This window comes from Manis javanica, chromosome X, assembly GCF_040802235.1.
Source record: "Manis javanica isolate MJ-LG chromosome X, MJ_LKY, whole genome shotgun sequence".
Lineage (NCBI taxonomy): Eukaryota > Metazoa > Chordata > Mammalia > Pholidota > Manidae > Manis > Manis javanica.
The window spans coordinates 13,730,337-13,750,732 of NC_133174.1; the positions used below are offsets into that span (position 1 = coordinate 13,730,337).

Here is a 20,396-nt window from a genome sequence, read left to right on the forward strand (position 1 = left end):
TGATGCTATTAGTGGATGGGGCGGAGGGGTGGGGAGTTACTATTTAATTGGTACAGAGTTTCTGTTTGAGAAGATGAAAAATTTCTCAGAGTGGATAGTGGTGATGGTTGGACAACATTGTAAATGTACTTAATGTCAATGAATTATACAGTTAAAAATGGTACAATTTATTATATGTATATTTTACCAAGATAAAAGAACTTAAAACCCTTTGATATTTGATTTTTGACTAGGCAAATAGGTGTCTGAGTTAAAGAATCTATTTCCTAGCCTCCCTGAAGCTAAGTATTGCAGGAGACTAAATTTTGACCAATGCTGAAGTGTCATGTGTAAGTTCCAGGAAGTGTTTAAAGAAAAGGCTAGAATGTAGATAAGATGGCTAGGGCACAAATACCCATATTGGACCATGAAGCAGATGCCATATGCAGAGGAAGTCTGGGGAGCAAGATCTAAGGAACCTGGTCCCCTAAGGGCCTATCGTACCATGCTCTGACTTCCTGTCTCTCATCTTTTTCTTACATAAGAAAGATACAGTTTTTTCTCTACCTCTTATAGCCCATTCTCCACCCAGCAACCAGAGTGAACCTTTTACATTTAAATGAGATTACATCTCTTCTCAAGTTAGAACCCAAAGTGTTTTCTAATCTTACTCAGAGTAAAATGCAAAGACTTCATGTCCCTCAAGGCTCTTCATGATTTGGCCTCATTCATTCACTCTCTCCCTTTTTCAATTTGTTACAGCCTCACTGGTCCCCTTTTCTAGTCCTTAAACAACAGCAAGCATGATCCTGCCTTAGGGTCTTTGTATTTGCTGTTCCCTCCCTTAAAATACTATCCCCCCAAAACCTCTATGGCTAACTTCCTCACTTAATTCACATCCCTGCTCAATTTTTAAAAATAATTGTGTAAGTGCATTCCATGACTATCCTAAATAAAATCACACCACACATAGCACTCTATTCTCTCAAACTTGCTCTTCAACCTTACTCTTCACTTAATCACTCACTGACATGTATTTGTTTCTTTTCTTTCTCCTACCATTAAATTTTAAGCTCCATGAGGGCAAGGGCCTTGTATATAGTTTTCTCTGTATCCTCAGTGCTTAGAGCAGTGACTAGAACATAGAAACTAATATACAAATATTTGTTGAAATATGAGTAAAAGATCTTTCTAAAGTTAACTCTGGTTCAGTATAGATTGTGGATTCTTACAATAGCAAAAATAAAATCTGATGTTTTCTGTAACCTGCCTCACTAAAATGAAAGTCTCAGCAGTTTGATGTTCTCTCAAAGTTTACTGATACTATTTTGAAGCTGCTTTATCACATGTACTATGCCTATCTAGCACAGTACCTCAATAACACCACGGGGAACTTAGCAATGCTGGTTATAAGGTAGAGAAATAGTGTGTCAGGAGAAGGCATGCAGACCTTAGGGTAAGAGATTGGTCAAAAGTGGGAGAAAATAGAGAACAGGATCTGATCTTGGAGACAAGACAGAATGCCCTAGTGTTGGGTATGCTTAGGAAAGATTACTTAATGTATCAGGGAATAAACAGTGGTCCAGATTTAAATATAATGCAATATAAGTATCCTCTGTTCTATCTAATCCTTTGCAAAGTCTTCACTCACTCAGTAGCTATGAATTGAGCTCAAGGAAGTGGGGATACAGTGGGGAGCAACATAGAAAACAGCCTGCATACAAATTTTAAGGGGCAAAAAATCACACAGGTGGGAAATTGCTACATCCTATGATTTATGATTCCATCATATCTCATTTCTTCTGAATTCTATGGAAATCTATACACTGGCTTGCTAAAACGTTTTATGCAAAAATGTTAATGAGGTCGGATGAGATTCAAGATGGCGGCATGAGAGGTGAGACAGAGAATTCCTCCCAAAACCACATATAGTGTGCAAATATAGTTAATACAACTAGCCCTAAAACAACAACAGGAAAGAAGGCTGCACCAGACTACATACAGACCTCAAGAACAGAGCAAAACTTCAAGAAACAGGGTAACGTAGGAAAGCCTTGATCTAGCGGGACCGGAGCGCTTCCCCAACCCCAGATAACAGGTGGGAGGAAGAGAAATGGAGCGGGGAGGGGGTGGAAGCCTAGAATTGCTGAATACCCAGCCCTGGAGGTCTGCTTTGGACCACAGACCTACACTGTGTGGTGCTCTGGAGATTGCTGGGGTTGGGGAGCTGGGACAGGCAGAGTGCTTGAAAGACTGAGACTCCAGCCATTTGTGGAGGCCGGGGATCCACATCCAGCCATTCTAGAACAAAGGAAAGGCAGACAGTCTGAGAGGCTTCCTAGCAGAGAGAGGGCTGCTGAAGGGGCAGGTTTTGCACGGAGCTTGCTACGCAGCAGAAGGGATAGGTAGACAAGGTTGTCTGGGAGCACTCTACCCAGCAGGTTGGGAACTTTGAGGAGCTTCAGGCGCCCCATTCCGCTGGTTGCCTAGTCAGCTCCAAGACCCCCACTGTGAGATGCAGTCTGATGAACCTTCCTCCTGGCCTGACGGCACCTGCTCGCAAGCTGGCAGTCACTGCGCTGACGTCAGAACAGCTGGAGGGAGGCCCCACCTAAACAGCTAGAGATGCCAAGCAGAGAGGCTTATACCTGTGTGCTTGGCCCACTGGCTCTGATACTGGAGACAGGCACTGCAGCCGGGAAGCAGGAAACAGCTCTTTCCTGCCTCCAGGCACCAGCACTGCTTCCCTACAACCCCCAACCTCACTCTAGGGGCTGAGCAGCTCCAGAGACTGGAGCCTGGGGCACTAGAGGGCATCACAGAGAATAATGAAATGTCAAAGGAACCTGGTTCAGACCAAAATCTCACAAACCCCAGAAAAAGGGCCAAATGAAACTGAACTCACCAATCTTCCTGAAAGAGAGTTTAAAATAAAAATCATAAACATGGTCATGGAGGTACAGAAAAATATTCAAGAACTCAGGGACTAATTTAAGACATAGATTCAATCATTAAGAAATTCCATACCTGAAATGAAACATACAATGGAGGAATTTAAAAGCAGATTAGATAAAGTAGAAGAGACAGTAAATGGGATAGAAATTAGAGAAGAGGAATACAAAGAAGCTGAGGCACAGAGAGAAAAAAGGATCTCTAAGAATGAAAGAATATTGAGAGAACTGTGTGACCAATCCAAACGGAACAATATTCACATTATAGGGGTACCAGAAGAAGAGAGATAAAAAGGTATAGAAAGTGTTATTGAGGAGGTAATTGCTGAAAACTTCCCCAGTCTGGGGAAGGAGATAGTCTCTCAAGCGATGGAGGTACACGGATCTCCCAACACAAGGGAACCAAGGAAGACCACATCAAGACATACAAAATGGCAAAGATCAAGGATAAAGACAGACTTGTAAAAGCAGCTAGAGAAAGAAAAAAGATCACAAAGAAAGGAATACCCATCAGGCTATGAGATTTCTCAACAAAAACCTTACAGGCCAGAAGGGAGTGGAATGACATATTTTATGCAATGAAGTGGAAGGTCCTCAAACCAAGAATACTCTACCCGCAAAGGTTATCATTTAAATTTGAAGGAGAGACTAAATAATTTTCAGATAAGCAAAACCTATGAGAATTTACCTCCCACAAACCACATCTACAGTGCATTTTGGAGGGACTGCTATAGATGGAAGTATTCCTAAGGCTAAATAGCAGTCGCCAGGGGAAATAAAACCACAACAAAGTAGAACAATTAATACTAAGCAGATGCAAAACCAAATCAACTACCCCCAAAGTCAATCAAGGGATAGAAAGAGAGTACAGAATATGACAGCTAACATATAAAGAATGGAGGAGGAAGAAAAAGGAGGAAACAAAAAGAACCTTTAGGTTGTGTTTGTAACAGCACACAAAGTGAGTTAAATTAGACTGTTAGATAGTAAGGGAATTACCTGTGAACCTTTGGTAACCATGAATCTAAAGCCTGCAATGACAATCAGTACATACCTATTGATAATCACCCTAAATGTAAATGGTCTGAATGTACCAATCAAAAGATACAGAGTCACTGAATGGATACAAAAACAAGACTCATCTATATGCTGCCTACAAGAGACTCACTTCAAACCCAAAGTCATACACAGACAGAAAGTGAAGGGATGGAAAAAGATATTTCATGCAACTAAAAAGGAGAAAAAAGCAAAAGTTGCAGTACTTGTGTCAGACAAAATAGACTTCAAAACAAAGAAAGTAACAAGAGACAAAGAAGGACATTAAATAATGATAAAGGGCTCAGTCCAACAAGAGGATATAACTATTATAAATATCTATGCACCCAACATAGGATCACCTACATATGTGAAACAAATACTAACAGAATTAAAAGGGGAAATAGAATGCAATGCATTCATTTTAGGAGACTTCAACACACCACTCACTCCCCAAAGGACAGACCAACCAGACAGAAAATAAGTAAAGAGGCAGCGGCACTGAACAACGTATTAGAACAGATGGACCTAATGGATATCTATGGAACACTTCATCCAAAAGCAACAGGATATACGTTCTTCTCAAGTACACATGGAACATTTTCAAGAATAGATCGTATACTAGGCCACAAAAAGAGCCTCAGTAAATTCAAAAAGATTGAAATTGCACCAACCAGCTTCTCAGATCACAAAGGTATGAAACTAGAAATAAATTACACAAAGAAAATGAACAAGTCCACAAACACATGGAGGCTTAATAACATGCTCCTAAATAATCAATGGATCAATGACCAAACAAAAACAGAGATCAAGCAATATACAGAGACAAATGACAACAATAATTCAACACCACAAAAATCTGTGGGATGTAGCAAAGGCGCTAAGAGGGAGGTACATTGCAATACAGGCCTACCTCAGGAAAGAAGAACAATCCTAAATGAACAGTCCAAACTCCCAATTAATGAAACTAGGAAAGGAAGAACAAACAAGACCCAAAGTCAATAGAAGGAGGGACATAATAAAGATTAGAGCAGAAATAAATAAAATCGAGATGAATAAAAAAATAGAAAGAATCAATGAAAGCAAGAACTGGTTCTTCGAGAAAATAAACAAAACAGATAAACCCCCAGCCAGACTTATCAAGAAAAAAAGAGAGTCTATACACATAAACAGAATAAGAAATGAGAAAGGAAAAATCACTCCAGACACCACGGAAATACAAACAATTATGAGAGAATACTATGAAAAATTACATGGTAGCAAACTAGATAACCTAAAAGAAATGGATAATTTTCTAGAAAAATACAGCCTTCCAAGGCTGACCCAGGAAGAAATAGAAAATCTGAATAGACCAATTACCAGCCAGGAAATTGAAGCAGTAATCAAAAAACTACCTAAGAACAAATGCCTGGACCAGATAGTTTCACAGCAGAATTTTATCAAACATTTAGAGAAAACCTAATACACATCCTCCTTCAAGTTTTCTAAAAAGTAGAAGAGGAGGGAATACTCCCAAACTCATTCTATAAGGCCATCATCACTCTAATACCAAAACCAGGCAAAGACTCCACAAAAAAAGAAAATTACAGACCAATATCCCGGATGAACATAGATATAAAAATACTCAACAAAATATTAGCAAACTGAATTCAAAAATACATCAAAAGGATCATACACCATGACCAAGTGGGATTCATCCCAGGGATGCAAGGATGGTATCACATTCGAAAATCCATCAACATCATCCACCACATAAACAAAGAGAAGGACAAAAACCACATGATCATCTCCATAGACGCTGGAAAAGCATTTGACAAAATTCAACATCCATTCATGATAAAAACTCTCAACAAAATGGGTATAGAGGGCAAGTACCTCAACATAATAAAGGCCATATATGACAAACCCACAGTCAACATCTTACTTAACAGCGAGAAGCTGAAAGTTTTTCCTTTAAGATCGGGAACAAGACAAGGATGCCCACTCTCCCCACTTCTATTCAACATAGTACTGGAGGTCCTAGCCACGGCAATCAGACAACACAAAGAAATAAAAGGCATCCAGACTGGCAAGGAAGAAGTCAAACTGTTGCTGTTTGAAGATGACATGACATTGTACATAAAAAACCCTAAAGACTCCACTCCAAAACAACTAGATCTAATATCTGAATTCAGCAAAGTTGCAGGATGCAAAATTAATACACAGAAATCTGTTGCATTCCTACACACTAATGATGAACTAGCAGAAAGAGAAATCAGGAAAACAATTCCATTCACAATTGCACCAAAAAGAATAAAATACCTAGGAGTAAAACTAAACAAGGAAGTGAAAGACCTATACTCTGAAATCTACAAGACACTCAGGAGAGAAATTAAAGAAGATACCAATGAATGGAAACATATCCTGTGCTCATGGATAGGAAGAATTAATATTGTCAAAATGGCCATCTTGCCTAAAGCAATCTACAAATTCAATGCAATCTCTATCAAAATACCAATAGCATTCTTCAATGAACTAGAGCAAATAGTTCTAAAATTCATATGGAACCACAAAAGACCCCGAATAGCCAAAGCAATCCTGAGAAGAAAGAATAAAGTGGGGGAATTACGCTCCCTGATGTCAAGCTCTACTACAAAGTCACAGAAATCAAGACAGTTTGGTACTGGCACAAGAACAGACCCATAGACCAATGGAACAGACTAGAGAGCCCAGATATAAACCCAAACATATATGGTCAATTAATATACGATAAAGGAGCCATGGATATACAATGGGGAAATGACAGCCTCTTCAACAGCTGGTGTTGGCAAAACTGGACAGCTACATGCAAGAGAATGAAACTGGATTATTGTCTATCCCCATATACAAAAGTAAATTCAAAATGGATCAAACACCTGAAAGTAAGTCATGAAACCATAAAACTCTTAGAAAAAAAATAGGCAAAAATCTCTTGGACATAAACATGAGCAACTTCTTCATGAACATATCTCCCCAGACAAGGGAAACAAAAGCAAAAATGAATAAGTGGGACTATATCAAACTAAAAAGCTTCTGTACATCAAAGGATACCATCAGTAGAACAAAAAGACATCCTACAGTATGGGAGAATATATTCATAAATGACAGATTCAATAAAGGGTTGACATCCAAAATATATAAAGAGCTCACACACCTCAACAAACAAAAAGCTAATAAGCCAATAAAAAAATGGGCACAGGATCTGAACAGATACTTCTTCAAAGAAGAAATTCAGATGGCCAACAGACACATGAAAAGATGCTCCACATCACTAATCATCAGAGAAATGCAAATTAAAACCACAATGAGATATCACCTCACACCAGTTAGGATGGCCACCATCCAAAAGACAAACAACAACAAATGTTGGCGAGGTTGTGGAGAAAGGGGAACCCTCCTACACTGCTGGTGTGAATGTAAAATTGTTCAACCATTGTGGAAAGCAGTATGGAGGTTCCTCAAAAAACTCAAAATAGAAATACCATTTGACCCAGGAATTCCACTCTGAGGAATTTACCCTAAGAATGCAGCAGCCCAGTTTGAAAAAGATTAAAGCACTCCTATGTTTATTGCAGCACTATTTACAATAGCCAAGAAATGGAAGCAACCTAAGTGTCCATCTGTAGATGAATGGATAAAGAAGATGTGGTACATATACACAATGGAATATTATTCAGTCGTAAGAAGAAACAGATCCTATCATTTGCAACAACATGGATGGAGCTAGAGGGTATTATGCTCAGTGAAATAAGACAGGCGGAGAAAGACAAATACCAAATGATTTCACTCATCTGTGGAGTATAAGAACAAAGCAAAAGCTGAAGGAACAAAACAGCAGCAGACTCACAGAACCCAAGAATGGACTAACAGTTACCAAAGGGAAAGGGACTGGGGAGGATGGGTGGGAAGGGAGGGATAAGGGGGAAAACGGGGCTTCATTATTAGCACACATAATGTAGGGGGTTGGGGACATGGGAAAGGCAGTATATACAGAGAAGACAAGTAATGATTCTATAGCATCTTACTACGCTGATGGACAGTGACTGTAATGGGGTATGTGGTGGGGACTTGATAATAGGGGGAGTCTAGTAACCATAATGTTGTTCGAGTAATTGTACATTAACGGTCTCAAAATAAAAAAATGAAAAATAAAATACTCATGGCTCCACTATGCCACACCATCTAATACAAATAAAATAATCCAACAGATTCAGCAAAAGATACTTTGCAGAAAGACATCTTTGCATGTTACAAAACCATACCACAAAGCTAACATTAATAATACTTAATGCTGACTGTCTACTCTGTCCATTACACCCATCACTTTACTTAATCTTAACCATCCATTTTACAAATGAGGAAACAGAGATTAAATAATCTGTCCAAGGTCAATCACACAGCTAAGTGTTCATGGAGCCAGGTGTTGACCTTAGGTATACCTGCAGAGCTTCGGCTCTTATTCAACTCAAAGAGTGAAGAAGATATATTCTGAAGCATTACATGGTATTTATGATAATGCTGGTTATCTTAAATCTGTTTTAAAAATCCTCCTTCTTGATACACTGAGTTTCTACACTTGCTGAGTCAAGAAAAGCATGGCATAGAGTTTGTGTCACTAAAAAGCACCGTCATTCTGTGTTATATGAGGAAACTGGAGACTTTTGCCCACCAAGGGACAAGATTTTAACTATTTTATTTTCAAGTGTTTTACATCCCTCAACACAAAGTTTTGCTACTTTTTAATTAGTCCCAAACTTATTGTTAGAATCGAGTTCAGTTTTAAACAAGCTCCATACATTTTGACTAAGATCTAGTTAACCACACACGACTTAAAAATCTAGCCAAAAATCCTAGCAATGACACTAAGGAAAATGGAAAGAGAATTTGCACTGGCCCTTCCTATTCATACATCACCAGTTTCTGGGCGAACTGTCCCAAGGGTTCCATTCAATTATACCTCATAATCATATGGGGTCCCAGAACTGCCATGCATTCCACACAGTTTTCAGAATTAGAGATAAGCTGGAGCCAATCTAGAATACTCAGAGCCCCTAAAAAGAGGGACAGGGTTGAGAAAGAAAAACAAGGATCTACTGGCAATCAAATGGCCATGCAGAGTGTAACTACTTCACATGTGCAGGCTCATTTAACATTTCTAACCTCTCCACCTCATAAATTGGTTATTCTCATTTTACAGAGGAAAAGGCTCTAGAAACTAAGCATGTTTGCCCAAGAGCAAACAGTTTGTAAACTAGCAGAGGTAGAATTCAGAGTTGGGTCACCTTTGCATTTTCTAGTACACCTGCCTGTGTTTCACGGACAGACATCCGCAAAGAGTTCTGATAGAGACTGTACTAACCTCAGGAAATTTTATAATATTCAAATGCTGGAATCTAAAGAGCAGAATAAGTCAGAGTTTCAATCAGCTCAAACCAAGTGGTCTCTAAACTTGCTGGTCCTTGTTCCCACTAACATTCAAAAGGCTGTTATATACTCCTCTCTGGAATTACAAAGGACCCTCGAATACTTACCTACCCCACCAATTTGTATTGTTTAAATCAAAAAGCGTAGTATGATCACTGAGTAACTCTGAAACATTTTAAAACATAAACATACAAGATGGCTTTGAAGGATTAAATCCCTACACTAAAATGAGAATTATCATCAAACAAAAAAAACTGAAAAATATGCTGAAACCAAAAGCTCCCTGATAACAAGATGTTTTTCATCTATTGATTACCTCTCTGCAGCACTAGCTATGTGAAAAATGTTCTCATCTTCATTCTGTAACCGTTCTTTTCTCCTCCTTTCAATGTCATGTCGTAGGTCATTTGGTTCTATTATTTTGACCAGAGTCTGAGGAATTTTGACAGAAGACAAACCATTCACATTACTGTTAGTTGCACAAAGACCATTTCTAATAAGAACCTTAAGTAAAAGTCCTAAATAAGTGACCTTGTACTCATCCTGCTACTGGTAGTGTAAATTGATAAAAATATTTTGAGACACAATTGACAAAAGAGTCAAAGAAGTTCCTAACTTTGAACCAGGAATCCTACTTCTGGGACTCTATCCCAGAGAAAAGGCTATCTACCCAAATATATTCAAAGTGTTATATTTAAAATAACAAAAACATGAAAACAACTTAAATGTAAAAAAAATTAAGGAAAGGAAGAATGATTTAATGGTAAACTTAAGGCAAAGGAATAATATATATATTTAAAATAACAAAAACATGAAAACAACTTAAATGTAAAAAAAATTAAGGAAAGGAAGAATGATTTAATGGTAAATTTAAGGCAAAGGAATAATATATAAGTATTTAAATTATGGTAATATAGACTATGTGGAAGTCAACATGGAAAACACTTATAGAAAAAAGCTAATTAAAAGTTAAAAAAAAATTGTCAATCACTATGTCACACACCTAAAACTAATATTGTATATCAACTGCAGCTCAATTTAAAAAAAAACTTAAGAAACCATAATTAGAAAAGGTCATTTGGAGTTCAGAAATTTTGCATAAAAGGAATATTATGGTGTAAGTCAAAAAGAAAAAAGCATCTAAAACTGCATATATACCAGGATAGCAACTATGTTAAAATGACAGATGTAAGACTACAAGACAAAATGATCAAATAATATTTTGTGTTAAGTGGTTGAATTAGAGGTGATTCCTCAAGTTTCCTATAAGTTGAGTAGGGTATTTTGATCAGAATTTTCGAGAAGTACCATTTATTCAATAAAGTAACCTATCTTTGTAAGTTCAATAAAAATTGTAAGCATTTGCAAGTGAAAAAAATTATTTATATATTTAATCAGATGTGTACTAAATCTCTCCTCCACAAAAACTCTTTACTCTCAATGAATAAATTAGCAGTTCTTTTAGAACTTGATATACTTCTTCTAAAATAAGAGCCAGTAACCCTCCCCCTGTCCAAGTTAAGATAGTTTTTCTAATTAGCAAAGAAACAAGGGGCATGCTGGGGAGGTATTGGGCAGGAACCACGACATACAATGCATGACAATGAAAAAATTGAGCATTATTTCCATTATTTTGCTAATTTGCATTCCACAGAACCTATCATATATTCTATAGTAATATCAGATGAAACTAAGTTCCTTTGCATTCACTCCACATACAATTTAAAAATATATTCCACATAACTGTTTTGGAAAAAACAGGTAACTGCTTTGGAAAAAACAGATATCAAACATACTTTCTGCAAGCTTTACAGTATGAAATTTTGGAATGAATATTAACGCCATAATTTTGGGTCAATTTCACAAAGCTCTTACCCTTAGGGTTGTTTCTCTTAGGGAATATTTTTGTCTTTTGTCAGTGTTCTCTCTGCGACCTGGCTGATAGCTAGCCGCACTCGGAGAGCTCTGTATTCAGGCTCCTGGGTCTCAATTCTCCCTTCCTACCTATTTTAACTCCTTTTTTTTACTTACAATCACCAGTTCCCCTTCCCATTAGTAAACTAACAATAAGATAATCTCTCATCAAAACTTATATTCACTTACCTGTTCTGGTTCATATACCATAGTTTGTTTATTCTGAAGCTCAGCCAAAGACATATCTATTCTCCTAAAATAATAAAGGCGTATTACAATTTAAAAATTATGTTACACACGGATACCTTGATTCTATTACTTCAGAATGGAAATTGAAATAAAGCTGGAGGAAGCAGAAGAGATCTGCTACTGGGCGGTTTTTCATGTATTTGGGAGTCTTCCAGGATATATATATATATCCTGTGAACAACATCACAGTGACACTTTAGCGGTTCTCAGATGACTAGTCTGTGTAACCTTGAACTTTGCTCTGATGATCTACTGCATTCTAACATTGACTCAGCTCAGCTCAAGACAAGGCACAACACCTGCTCGGACAGGTGCCAGTAGAAGACGACTTATGTTTTCATCCGGCTGCCCTCAGAACAGCCATTTCTGACCACATGGAGCAACCCATGATTTCAGTGGCTCGACAAGTGTCTTTCATTCTTCCAGTGATAACTTCAGAAGGCAATTACTATAGACACAGCAGAATCAAAGTTAGGTAGGTAAATATTTTCAAAGTCCTACACATTTAAACAATGCTAGTCAATGTCTTTAATACAACTTATTCCATCAAAGTGCACTGGCCCAGGACCTGCTCAGGTAAGTCCTGTTTCTAGTAAGAAATGCAGTCCTAGAGTCTATAGCAAGCCCAGGAGACAGCACTTCCCCACACGTTCTGAGGCTTATTCCCATGAGTCAAAAGGACATATAATAATCAGTCATTACCTGTGAATTTCTGGATCTGAATTTGATTTAATTTCATTTTCATCTGTAGCTTGCATGTCTTGCATTTTTGAGAAACGCTCATGTAGAGTAATGTCAGGTAATGGAAAATAATTTGCTGAAAAAGGAAACAAAGAGTTTTATCGCAGTGTAAAACTGGTTTCACTTAAAAGACTATATATGAGCATAGGAAGAAGGGCTCATTAAAAAACATCAGCCTGTTTTCTCTTGAAAATATGTGGGACCTAAACTTATTGCACAGACTAATTCATAGTGCTCACATGCCTTCCCAAGCCCAAGCAATAGTAAAAAACACCTGACTTATGAAACCAAGGATTCTGTTCCTATTTGACATGCCTGCTTACTTGTCAGGGAAAAAGATAGTTGGTCTCACAAAGTGAGGACCTTTCTTCTTTGAAGTAAGACCTTACTACATCTGGGATAGAAGTAAAGATGATATGTAGTTCTGCAGTTTACTTAAGAGTAAAACATAACTCCAAAAACAACCCTGAAACATCAAAATGATCTGAACAAATGCCAAATGCTATGCTTATGTATCACAGAAGGAGTCCTAGTGCCATTTTACTTCAATTAACTAACTGAAGTTCATGAAGACATTCTGAAACTAGCTATGCTATAGGCTTTCAACAGGATAGAAAGATAATGCACTTGACCCACCAGAATGTAACTCAAGCAATCTTTTTACCTGACTTACTGTTCCTGTTCTGGGACAACCTCCTAGTTTTCTGAAATACCAGATCTCTTTCTGCCAAGAATCACGTTTCCCTTGGGTGAAAGGGGTTGGAATTGAGGAAGTGAACTGTTTCAGACAAAGTGCATGCTTGAAGTTGCCTTAGCTTGAGGGATGTAGAGAAAATAGTTTATTTTTGAAATATGTTTTATGAAGGTAAAAAAGATTAATGCAAGTATTTAGCAAGAAATACAGGATAAAAATTTTAAATTCTTGAAGGTCTCCAGTTTATATCACAATTGCCTTGTTTATACGTAGCATCAATGAGGAAAACTGTTCTACATGACTAAATTTTCCAATTAATGGAAATTGGCCAGAAGCAAAACCAAAACAATTTTTTACAAATACTTAGATTATTTATTATGTAACTCCCTGATGTCATAAAGTATGCCAAATCGAATTGCAATCTTTTATTGATCACTTAGCATCATCCTTATAGCACAAAGTCCCAGTAATGCCCTCAGGGGACTTTAAAAATATCACCAAACGACCTAGACTTCCAGATTTCTGGAGTTTCTTGAGTCCCATAGCAGTTTCTGCTGCTCCCTCCCCCAGTTTAGTTCTCAGTTATTGTTTCTTGCTGCTCTCCGTATGCCTCTTTTGGAGCAGCCAACCTCTCCCTTTCAGAGTTTCAATTTCTAATCTACTATGAGTGGAAGCACCAGGTTACCAGAACTACATATAAAGAATAACTAGGCTTGAGTTAATACCTGACACTCTTTCCAACAGATTTCCTAATTAATGATCAAACTCATAATGAAATATTAATTTCTATTACCATATCACAGATATTTACCTGTATCTTGTGAAAAGTCAGTACATTATTTTTGTGTTATCCCTAATGTATGTGCAAAATATACCAACCTTTAACTTGATGGATTATGGTTATGATTTCCTGAGCAAATTCTCTTGTAGGTTTGTTTTCAGTATTCTGAGTTGAGTCAAGATGTTCAAACACTGGATGAAAGTTCTCACTTTTCCTGCCAACAGCAACCAAATCATGTGACATCTGTCTCTCTGTGGAACAGCTAGAGGCAACCCAAGAATAATTTGTAAATGTTTAACTAAATTTGAAACTATTTTACTGATAAAATAACTTACTAAAAATTAATCAAGGTAGCTATAAAACTGAAAGATGTTTACCTTTTCTTATAATTAAGGCACTAAATTATATGCCATAAAACATGTGCAATAATGAAGAGGAGAAAAGAGCTATAGATGCATGGCTTTGAGTTCTCCTTTTCAAATCAGAGATCATTAAATATTTGCCACTTTAATAATAAAATCCTAAATACTAAGTTAAACAATTGCACCTCAAAAAATACAGCAAAGCATCAAAGATACTCAATAAACAAAAAATAATTGGATTATTATTTTCTACTCCCAAATGTCCACAAAATTATAAATCCAGCAAGCTTATACAATCTTGAAATACTGTCACACTTTAAAAGCTGATATCAAACATAGTAACTTATCTGAACTTCATAAAAATCCTTATACCCCTGTATCAGTAAGAAGTTTAGAATAGTATTTTGAAATCAAACTCTTGTGGAAATTAATCACTCACAAAGTCTCACTAAATTCTCAGTCTTAGTTTTTAGCGAAGTTATGATTATTAGAACCAACTACAGGGTTTCCTCTAAATGTATCCTTATAGAAATGCTACTACTTATCATATAACCCTTTAATGCTTCCTGAATCTTTGTAACTTTCATTAAGAGCTCTCCTGACCTTCAGGTACCTATATAAAGTAATGATTATGATATAAAGCTAACAATTATTGAGGGCTTACCACATGCCAAACACAGGGGCTTAGAGTTTACAAACATGATCTCATCTAATCTTTACAACAGCCCTATGGCAGCTGTGCAGTGACACTGAAGCAATGGATGTCTTGGTGGTTCGATTTTGTTTTTCATCCTAGGGGTTGAGCATGCATATGAACATAATCCTTCCAAGCGGCATTATGGGGAGCTACCTTATTCCAAGAATGCTGCTCTTGTTTAAAGCTACTCTTAAATGCTTCGTCTGGAGGCTGTTTATGTGGCACAGAAGAAAATGTCTCATTATTTTATATTTATACCTCAGTTTGGACTCAAAATGGCACTAACCAGCTTACAGCCACCTTACTCCTCTGCACTTAACTCTAAATAGCTTTTGGCTCTTCCCAAAAATCAAGTTCACCATCCAAAAAATAGAGATTTATAAGTGCTAGGGATCTTTATGAGGATGCTACAGACTCTAAAGATAAATCCAAAAGAGCACCCTGAAGTATGTTTGAAGTAAGAGCAGCACCACTGGAAGAAGTGATACCCCTTCCTACAACAGAAATCAATCAGCTGGAGACATTTTGGGGTATGGGGGTATACAAGCATATATTCACTTATTTAAGTCACAGATCCAAAATTGCTCTAGGGTTATGAAGGGCTTACAGACATTCTTCAACTAAAAATGTTAACTCCTCTAACATGATGGTTTTCAGTGTCTGTTTTTCACTTATTAGAAAAAGGCTTCCAGCTGACTTTCCACGCTCCCTGTTCTCAAACCAGCACTGCTGAGAGGACGCCCTGCCAAGGCAGAAACAGGGATACGTGATGATGCGCAGCTCGACACCACTGCTGTGCTTGCCTTGATTCATTAGAGGGACTTTGAGGAGAAGGTCCATTTCCCGTCTTTCCTCCTAACTTTCGCCAAACTTCCCACTGTATATCTGATAACTACCTAAGAGACATCTAGTGATAAATGCTAGAAGCTAGAAAGGCCCTATGACAACCTCTACTAACAATTATGAATGCTCTCTGTTTAAAGGGGTTTAATGGTATAAAACGCCTGCTCTATATAAAAAAAAAGGAAAAAACGCTTTTAAAAACATTTTACAGGAGAAAAATAAGATGTTTAAATACTTCAACTATAAAAATGGCCCATATAAAAATATGGGAAATTAGTTAACATTCTTTATTATAGCCTCAGTTTGTCCCAAGAGGAAACCAGCTGACAAAGGCTTCCAGTTTTTTACCAGGCAATTATTAAAATTTACTTGTAATTTACTGCAAGTTAATTACTGGCATAACTCTTATCCCCACTCCATGTCCAACCCGCAGTCCACAGGAGTGCTATGGTATACTTTAAAGCTATACTTAATGCCTGAAATTTTAATGTTTAAATTTGCTATCAGTTAAACAATTTATCCTAGAGTTAATCCACTGGAAGATTTTTAATAAAAAACATTAAAATGGTCATTTCCAAGAAAATGTACATTAAAATAGTAAACCTGCAATTTTAGTCTTTTAAAAACAATTATGATACTTTTGCTACAAGAAAAAGCTTGAGATAGGAAAATGCAAAATGTTCTAGGTATTTACATCTGTAAATGTAATCCCTTCCTGGTTCACATTTTCCTTCTCACTATTTCCTATGACATGTATTGATGAACAAGTTAATAATTTCAGGAAATACTCTTAATACAAGTAGTTAAGCTGAAGAGACCAAATGGTCTCATTTGAGATACAGTTTTAAAAGTTAAAATACAGCCAAACACCTGTATTCTAACACTACTTCTGAATAAATCTTCCAGGGTCCCTCTGCTCCCTCACCCCACCCCACCCCACTCTTTTTTTTTTCTGTTTAAGGATATTTCTCCCGACATTCTGCGTATTGTGCATAACAACTAAGAAAACATAAAAAGCTATATTTAACCTTAAATTCCTCTAGTAAAGATTTTTAAAAAACCCAACTGCATGGCAAAACAGTAACAAAAAACACAGCAAACATTAAAACCAACTGATAATCCCCTGTCCTCTAGAAGCTAATAATATGTAAGAAAATCCATGCAGCACATACAAAGTTTTCCTTTTTCAGTTTTCTTCCAACCAAGAACTAACATTCTGTACTGCATCCTACACTTCATAAAGCACTTTCCAAATTGTTAATTTGCTCCTGTCTTCCTAAGAACACGTTAGAACTTTTGGAGCTGAGGAAAAAGGGGTAAGGAGGCTGCTACGCTCTTAACTTGGCACCTCATTACCTGTTTCACAACAGACCCCTGACTGGCCTCACCAACCCCAGTGCCCTTCCAAGCCGTCTCAGGGAAGGCAATCCTCTGGCAACCAGAACTGAGCTGTCTGCCCTCTCCTCTCAGCCAATCCTGTCAAATCAGCCTGGCAGTGTGACAGTTTTACCTCTGCAGCCTCCTGTCCCTTTATTTATTTATAAATAAATAAATTTCACAGTCTGTTTGGAACCACAGCTCAAAGCTTCTGTGTGTGTTTTCCATCTCTTGCTAACCTATGAACATTAAATGCCCTCCATTTCAAGTCCAAGTCAACCTTTGAGCCTAGCTCCCATGTCAATTCCTGAAAGATGCCTTCCCCGAGTCCCCCAGCTTGGGATCATCTGAGTCACACCCCACCTCATGTATCACTATGCCATGGTATGGCCAGTTGCCCTGCTGTCTGCCAAACCAAAGGAGAAGAAACCGAGTCCTACACCAATCTACAATCCCAGGCTCCCCTAACAGGCTGTCTCACACAGGGTAGGTCCTCAAAAAAATACCTGCTGAGTGAATAAATGATAAACACAAAACAATTTGGACAATTTGAAATGAGAGGTTCAGCCAAAAAGATAACAGACTTCAAAATTCTAATTGAGGCCAATTTAATTTTATGTAACTCTTAGGTTACATTTTAGTTGAAAAAAATTTTTACTTAGACCAATACAAATTTTAAATATTTCATTTTTTTATAATATAAAGTTTCAAGTATGTACAAGAGTTCAGAGAATCCTATGATGAACCTGTCAACCCAGCTGCAATAGTTATCAACACATAGCCAACTGAAGCAGACTTGTAGAGCCAGGAAGAACTGCAGGTTAATTTGAGCCCAAAAAAGGGAGAGCCAGGTCACCAGCCCGGTGTCACAGAGCTGCTCGGTGACCCATCAGAGGACAAAAACCTATGTACCCCAACCCCAAACAGAACGTTCTATCCCTTATACTAGGACTCTTATGTGACACTAAGAGAAGCTAGGGTAAAAAATAGGAATAAAAGGGAACCTTCTCTCAATTTTTTACTTTAAAAAACATATATGAGAACTATTAGCAGAAAAAAAACATAGTTTTTTGTGATTACATAACAGCCAGACAGCTAGCTGGTTTGGATATCACAAAAATATCTCCACCAACAGCTTCTTATGTGCCCAGCTGAACAGCGCAGTCACAGGTGGGCTGTGGGATTAGGTTACCTCCCCTCAGCCCTCACTCTGGCTCTTCACGCTGTGCCCCTTCCACATGGCACTCCTGTCCTCAGAGCCTGAGGGCTCCAGTGTCTCCTGGGAGCCTCACCCACCGCATCCCCTTTCAGAAGGGAAAGGCCTGATGGGGGGATAGAGAGGCCTTCTCTGTATCTCTTCAGTGGGAAATAAAAGGATTAAATGTCGATGTGGATGCTAGTCTCAGTCCAACATCAACTTCGCTAGCTGACCTTATCATCCTAGATGCCTAGTATTAGGCACCTTGCAGAGGCCAGAGGGGCTTCAGTCTGACACACCTGTTTATTCTTCTCTGGAGACAGGCACCCCCATCGCCCTCCCTCTCACTTCCTTCCTAGCCTGATCCAGGTTCAGTTTATCATCTACTTGGCCCAACATTAAACCAAACCTCCCTTTGTATGCCCCAAGATTTCCAGATGTATACAATAGTGTTTGGGGTTCACAACAATCTTAGTATAAATTTCCAAACTGTCACTCCCTAACTTACATTCTGAAACATATAATTATGACTCATATGTAACTTCTACCTCTGATAATGCAGGTTATGACAAAGTGGGTCACTAGAAAACAGTCTTTGTTAACACAAGTATAAACTGCGCAATGAACATTCAAGCAAGTGTCTAGGAACTCCTGTTCTAGATATAAACTGGAATCTAGAAAAGTCATCACATGATAACCATGTTTTCAACTACACTGATACTGGAAGAATATATATCATACTTGACTAAAGCTAACAAGTGAACAAATGCACAAAATGAACCATCTTAATCCTTCCCAAAAATGTGGATAAACACTCTACATTTTAACCAACAAATAAACGCCTCTGTGCTCTGATTATTTTAATCTTTTCAAGCAGAGGAAAATCTAATTTATATTAATTGTTGAGAACATGACTCTATCAAGAGCAGTAAGTACCTTTGTCTTATGGCTACTTCATCAGTCCATACATGATTAAATCCAACCCCCCCCCCCCGCTCCTCCACAACTCATTCATCAATAATTACTATAATCAGAGAGAATGATTTTATTGACTATGATGCATTATCATGCTGAAAAAGTGCATATCTTTATTAAGTTATTTATTCTTTGGGTCTTTGACCAGAAAGGATTTGCAGTGGAAGCACTTTACTGCACAAGTCATTCTTCAGGTCCTTGTCAGATAATTGAAATGTGCTGACAGGCCCCACTAACAGGTCATGAAACTTCCCAAAATTACAGTTTGTAAATTCAAAACAAAGATATAGCAGCCTTAACTTTAGGAAACTAGTTCTTTTGATACATGATAAAGATCAAGCTTCCATTTCTCAGTATCAAATTTTAAAATCAACTGTATTCAGTATCTCTAATGAAGTCTATCAAAATAAAATCCTTCAAAGTTGGTATTTCTAGCATTCTTTAAAAAGCCAATTTATCAATTCTCATTTAAGAATAAAACACTTCATTATTAAATAAGGGGTATCATTACTTTAATTAAAAAATTAAAGATTTTTGTGATTTGATTGTATATAATTTTACCTCAAAAGAAAAAAACTATAAACAAAAAGTAAATGCTGAAGTATTTTAAAGGGGAGTGTACCACTATCTACAAGTCACTTTGAAATGCATTGGAAAAATAAGATAGTATAAGAGATGAATAGATGGACAGATATATGATTATGAAAATAGAGTACGTGTAAATTGTAGACTCTGGGTGGTAGGTATACAGGTGTTCACTGTATAATTCTTCCAATTTTTCTATATGTTAGAATATTGTCATAATAAAATGTTGGAAAGAAAAAAGCTTAAGGTAGCATTCTTAAATTTGATGCTACAACAGCCTTTGTGCTCTTAAGATGAGAAACACAGTAGCACAAAATGTTTTAAGACATTATATAAAATAGGATGTGAAATTATTAATACAGTATTATGACAATCATGTATAAATAAACATAGAAAAATAAAAGTAGCTGTATGAAAATATCAATTAAATTGTTCTAGAATAATAGAATTATGGGTGATTTCCCATTTATCCAACTGTCTGTAATCATATTTATAAATGTTTTCTACACACATATAAATATACATCTGTGTATTTTAAAATATTTTTGCAAGTACAATTAATGTAAGGAAAAT

At 37.2% G+C, this 20,396-nt stretch overlaps 1 protein-coding gene across 8 annotated transcripts in view; it reads right to left on the reverse strand.

Annotated features, from left to right (window-relative positions):
- The window catches only part of BCLAF3 (BCLAF1 and THRAP3 family member 3), a 65,237-nt gene that overhangs the window by 12,814 nt on the left and 32,027 nt on the right, over positions 1-20,396 (reverse strand). For 6 of the 8 annotated variants that reach the window (XM_037020468.2, XM_037020471.2, XM_037020470.2 and 3 more), the window contains 4 exons: positions 13,885-14,048; positions 12,273-12,387; positions 11,511-11,574; positions 9,724-9,839 (listed from right to left, as the gene is read on the reverse strand). In XM_037020468.2, the coding sequence (XP_036876363.2) occupies positions 9,724-9,839; positions 11,511-11,574; positions 12,273-12,387; positions 13,885-14,048 (459 nt within the window). The remainder of the gene's footprint in view (positions 1-9,723; positions 9,840-11,510; positions 11,575-12,272; positions 12,388-13,884; positions 14,049-20,396) is intronic. The other 2 variants (XM_073228057.1, XM_073228056.1) reach the window with 1 other exon arrangement.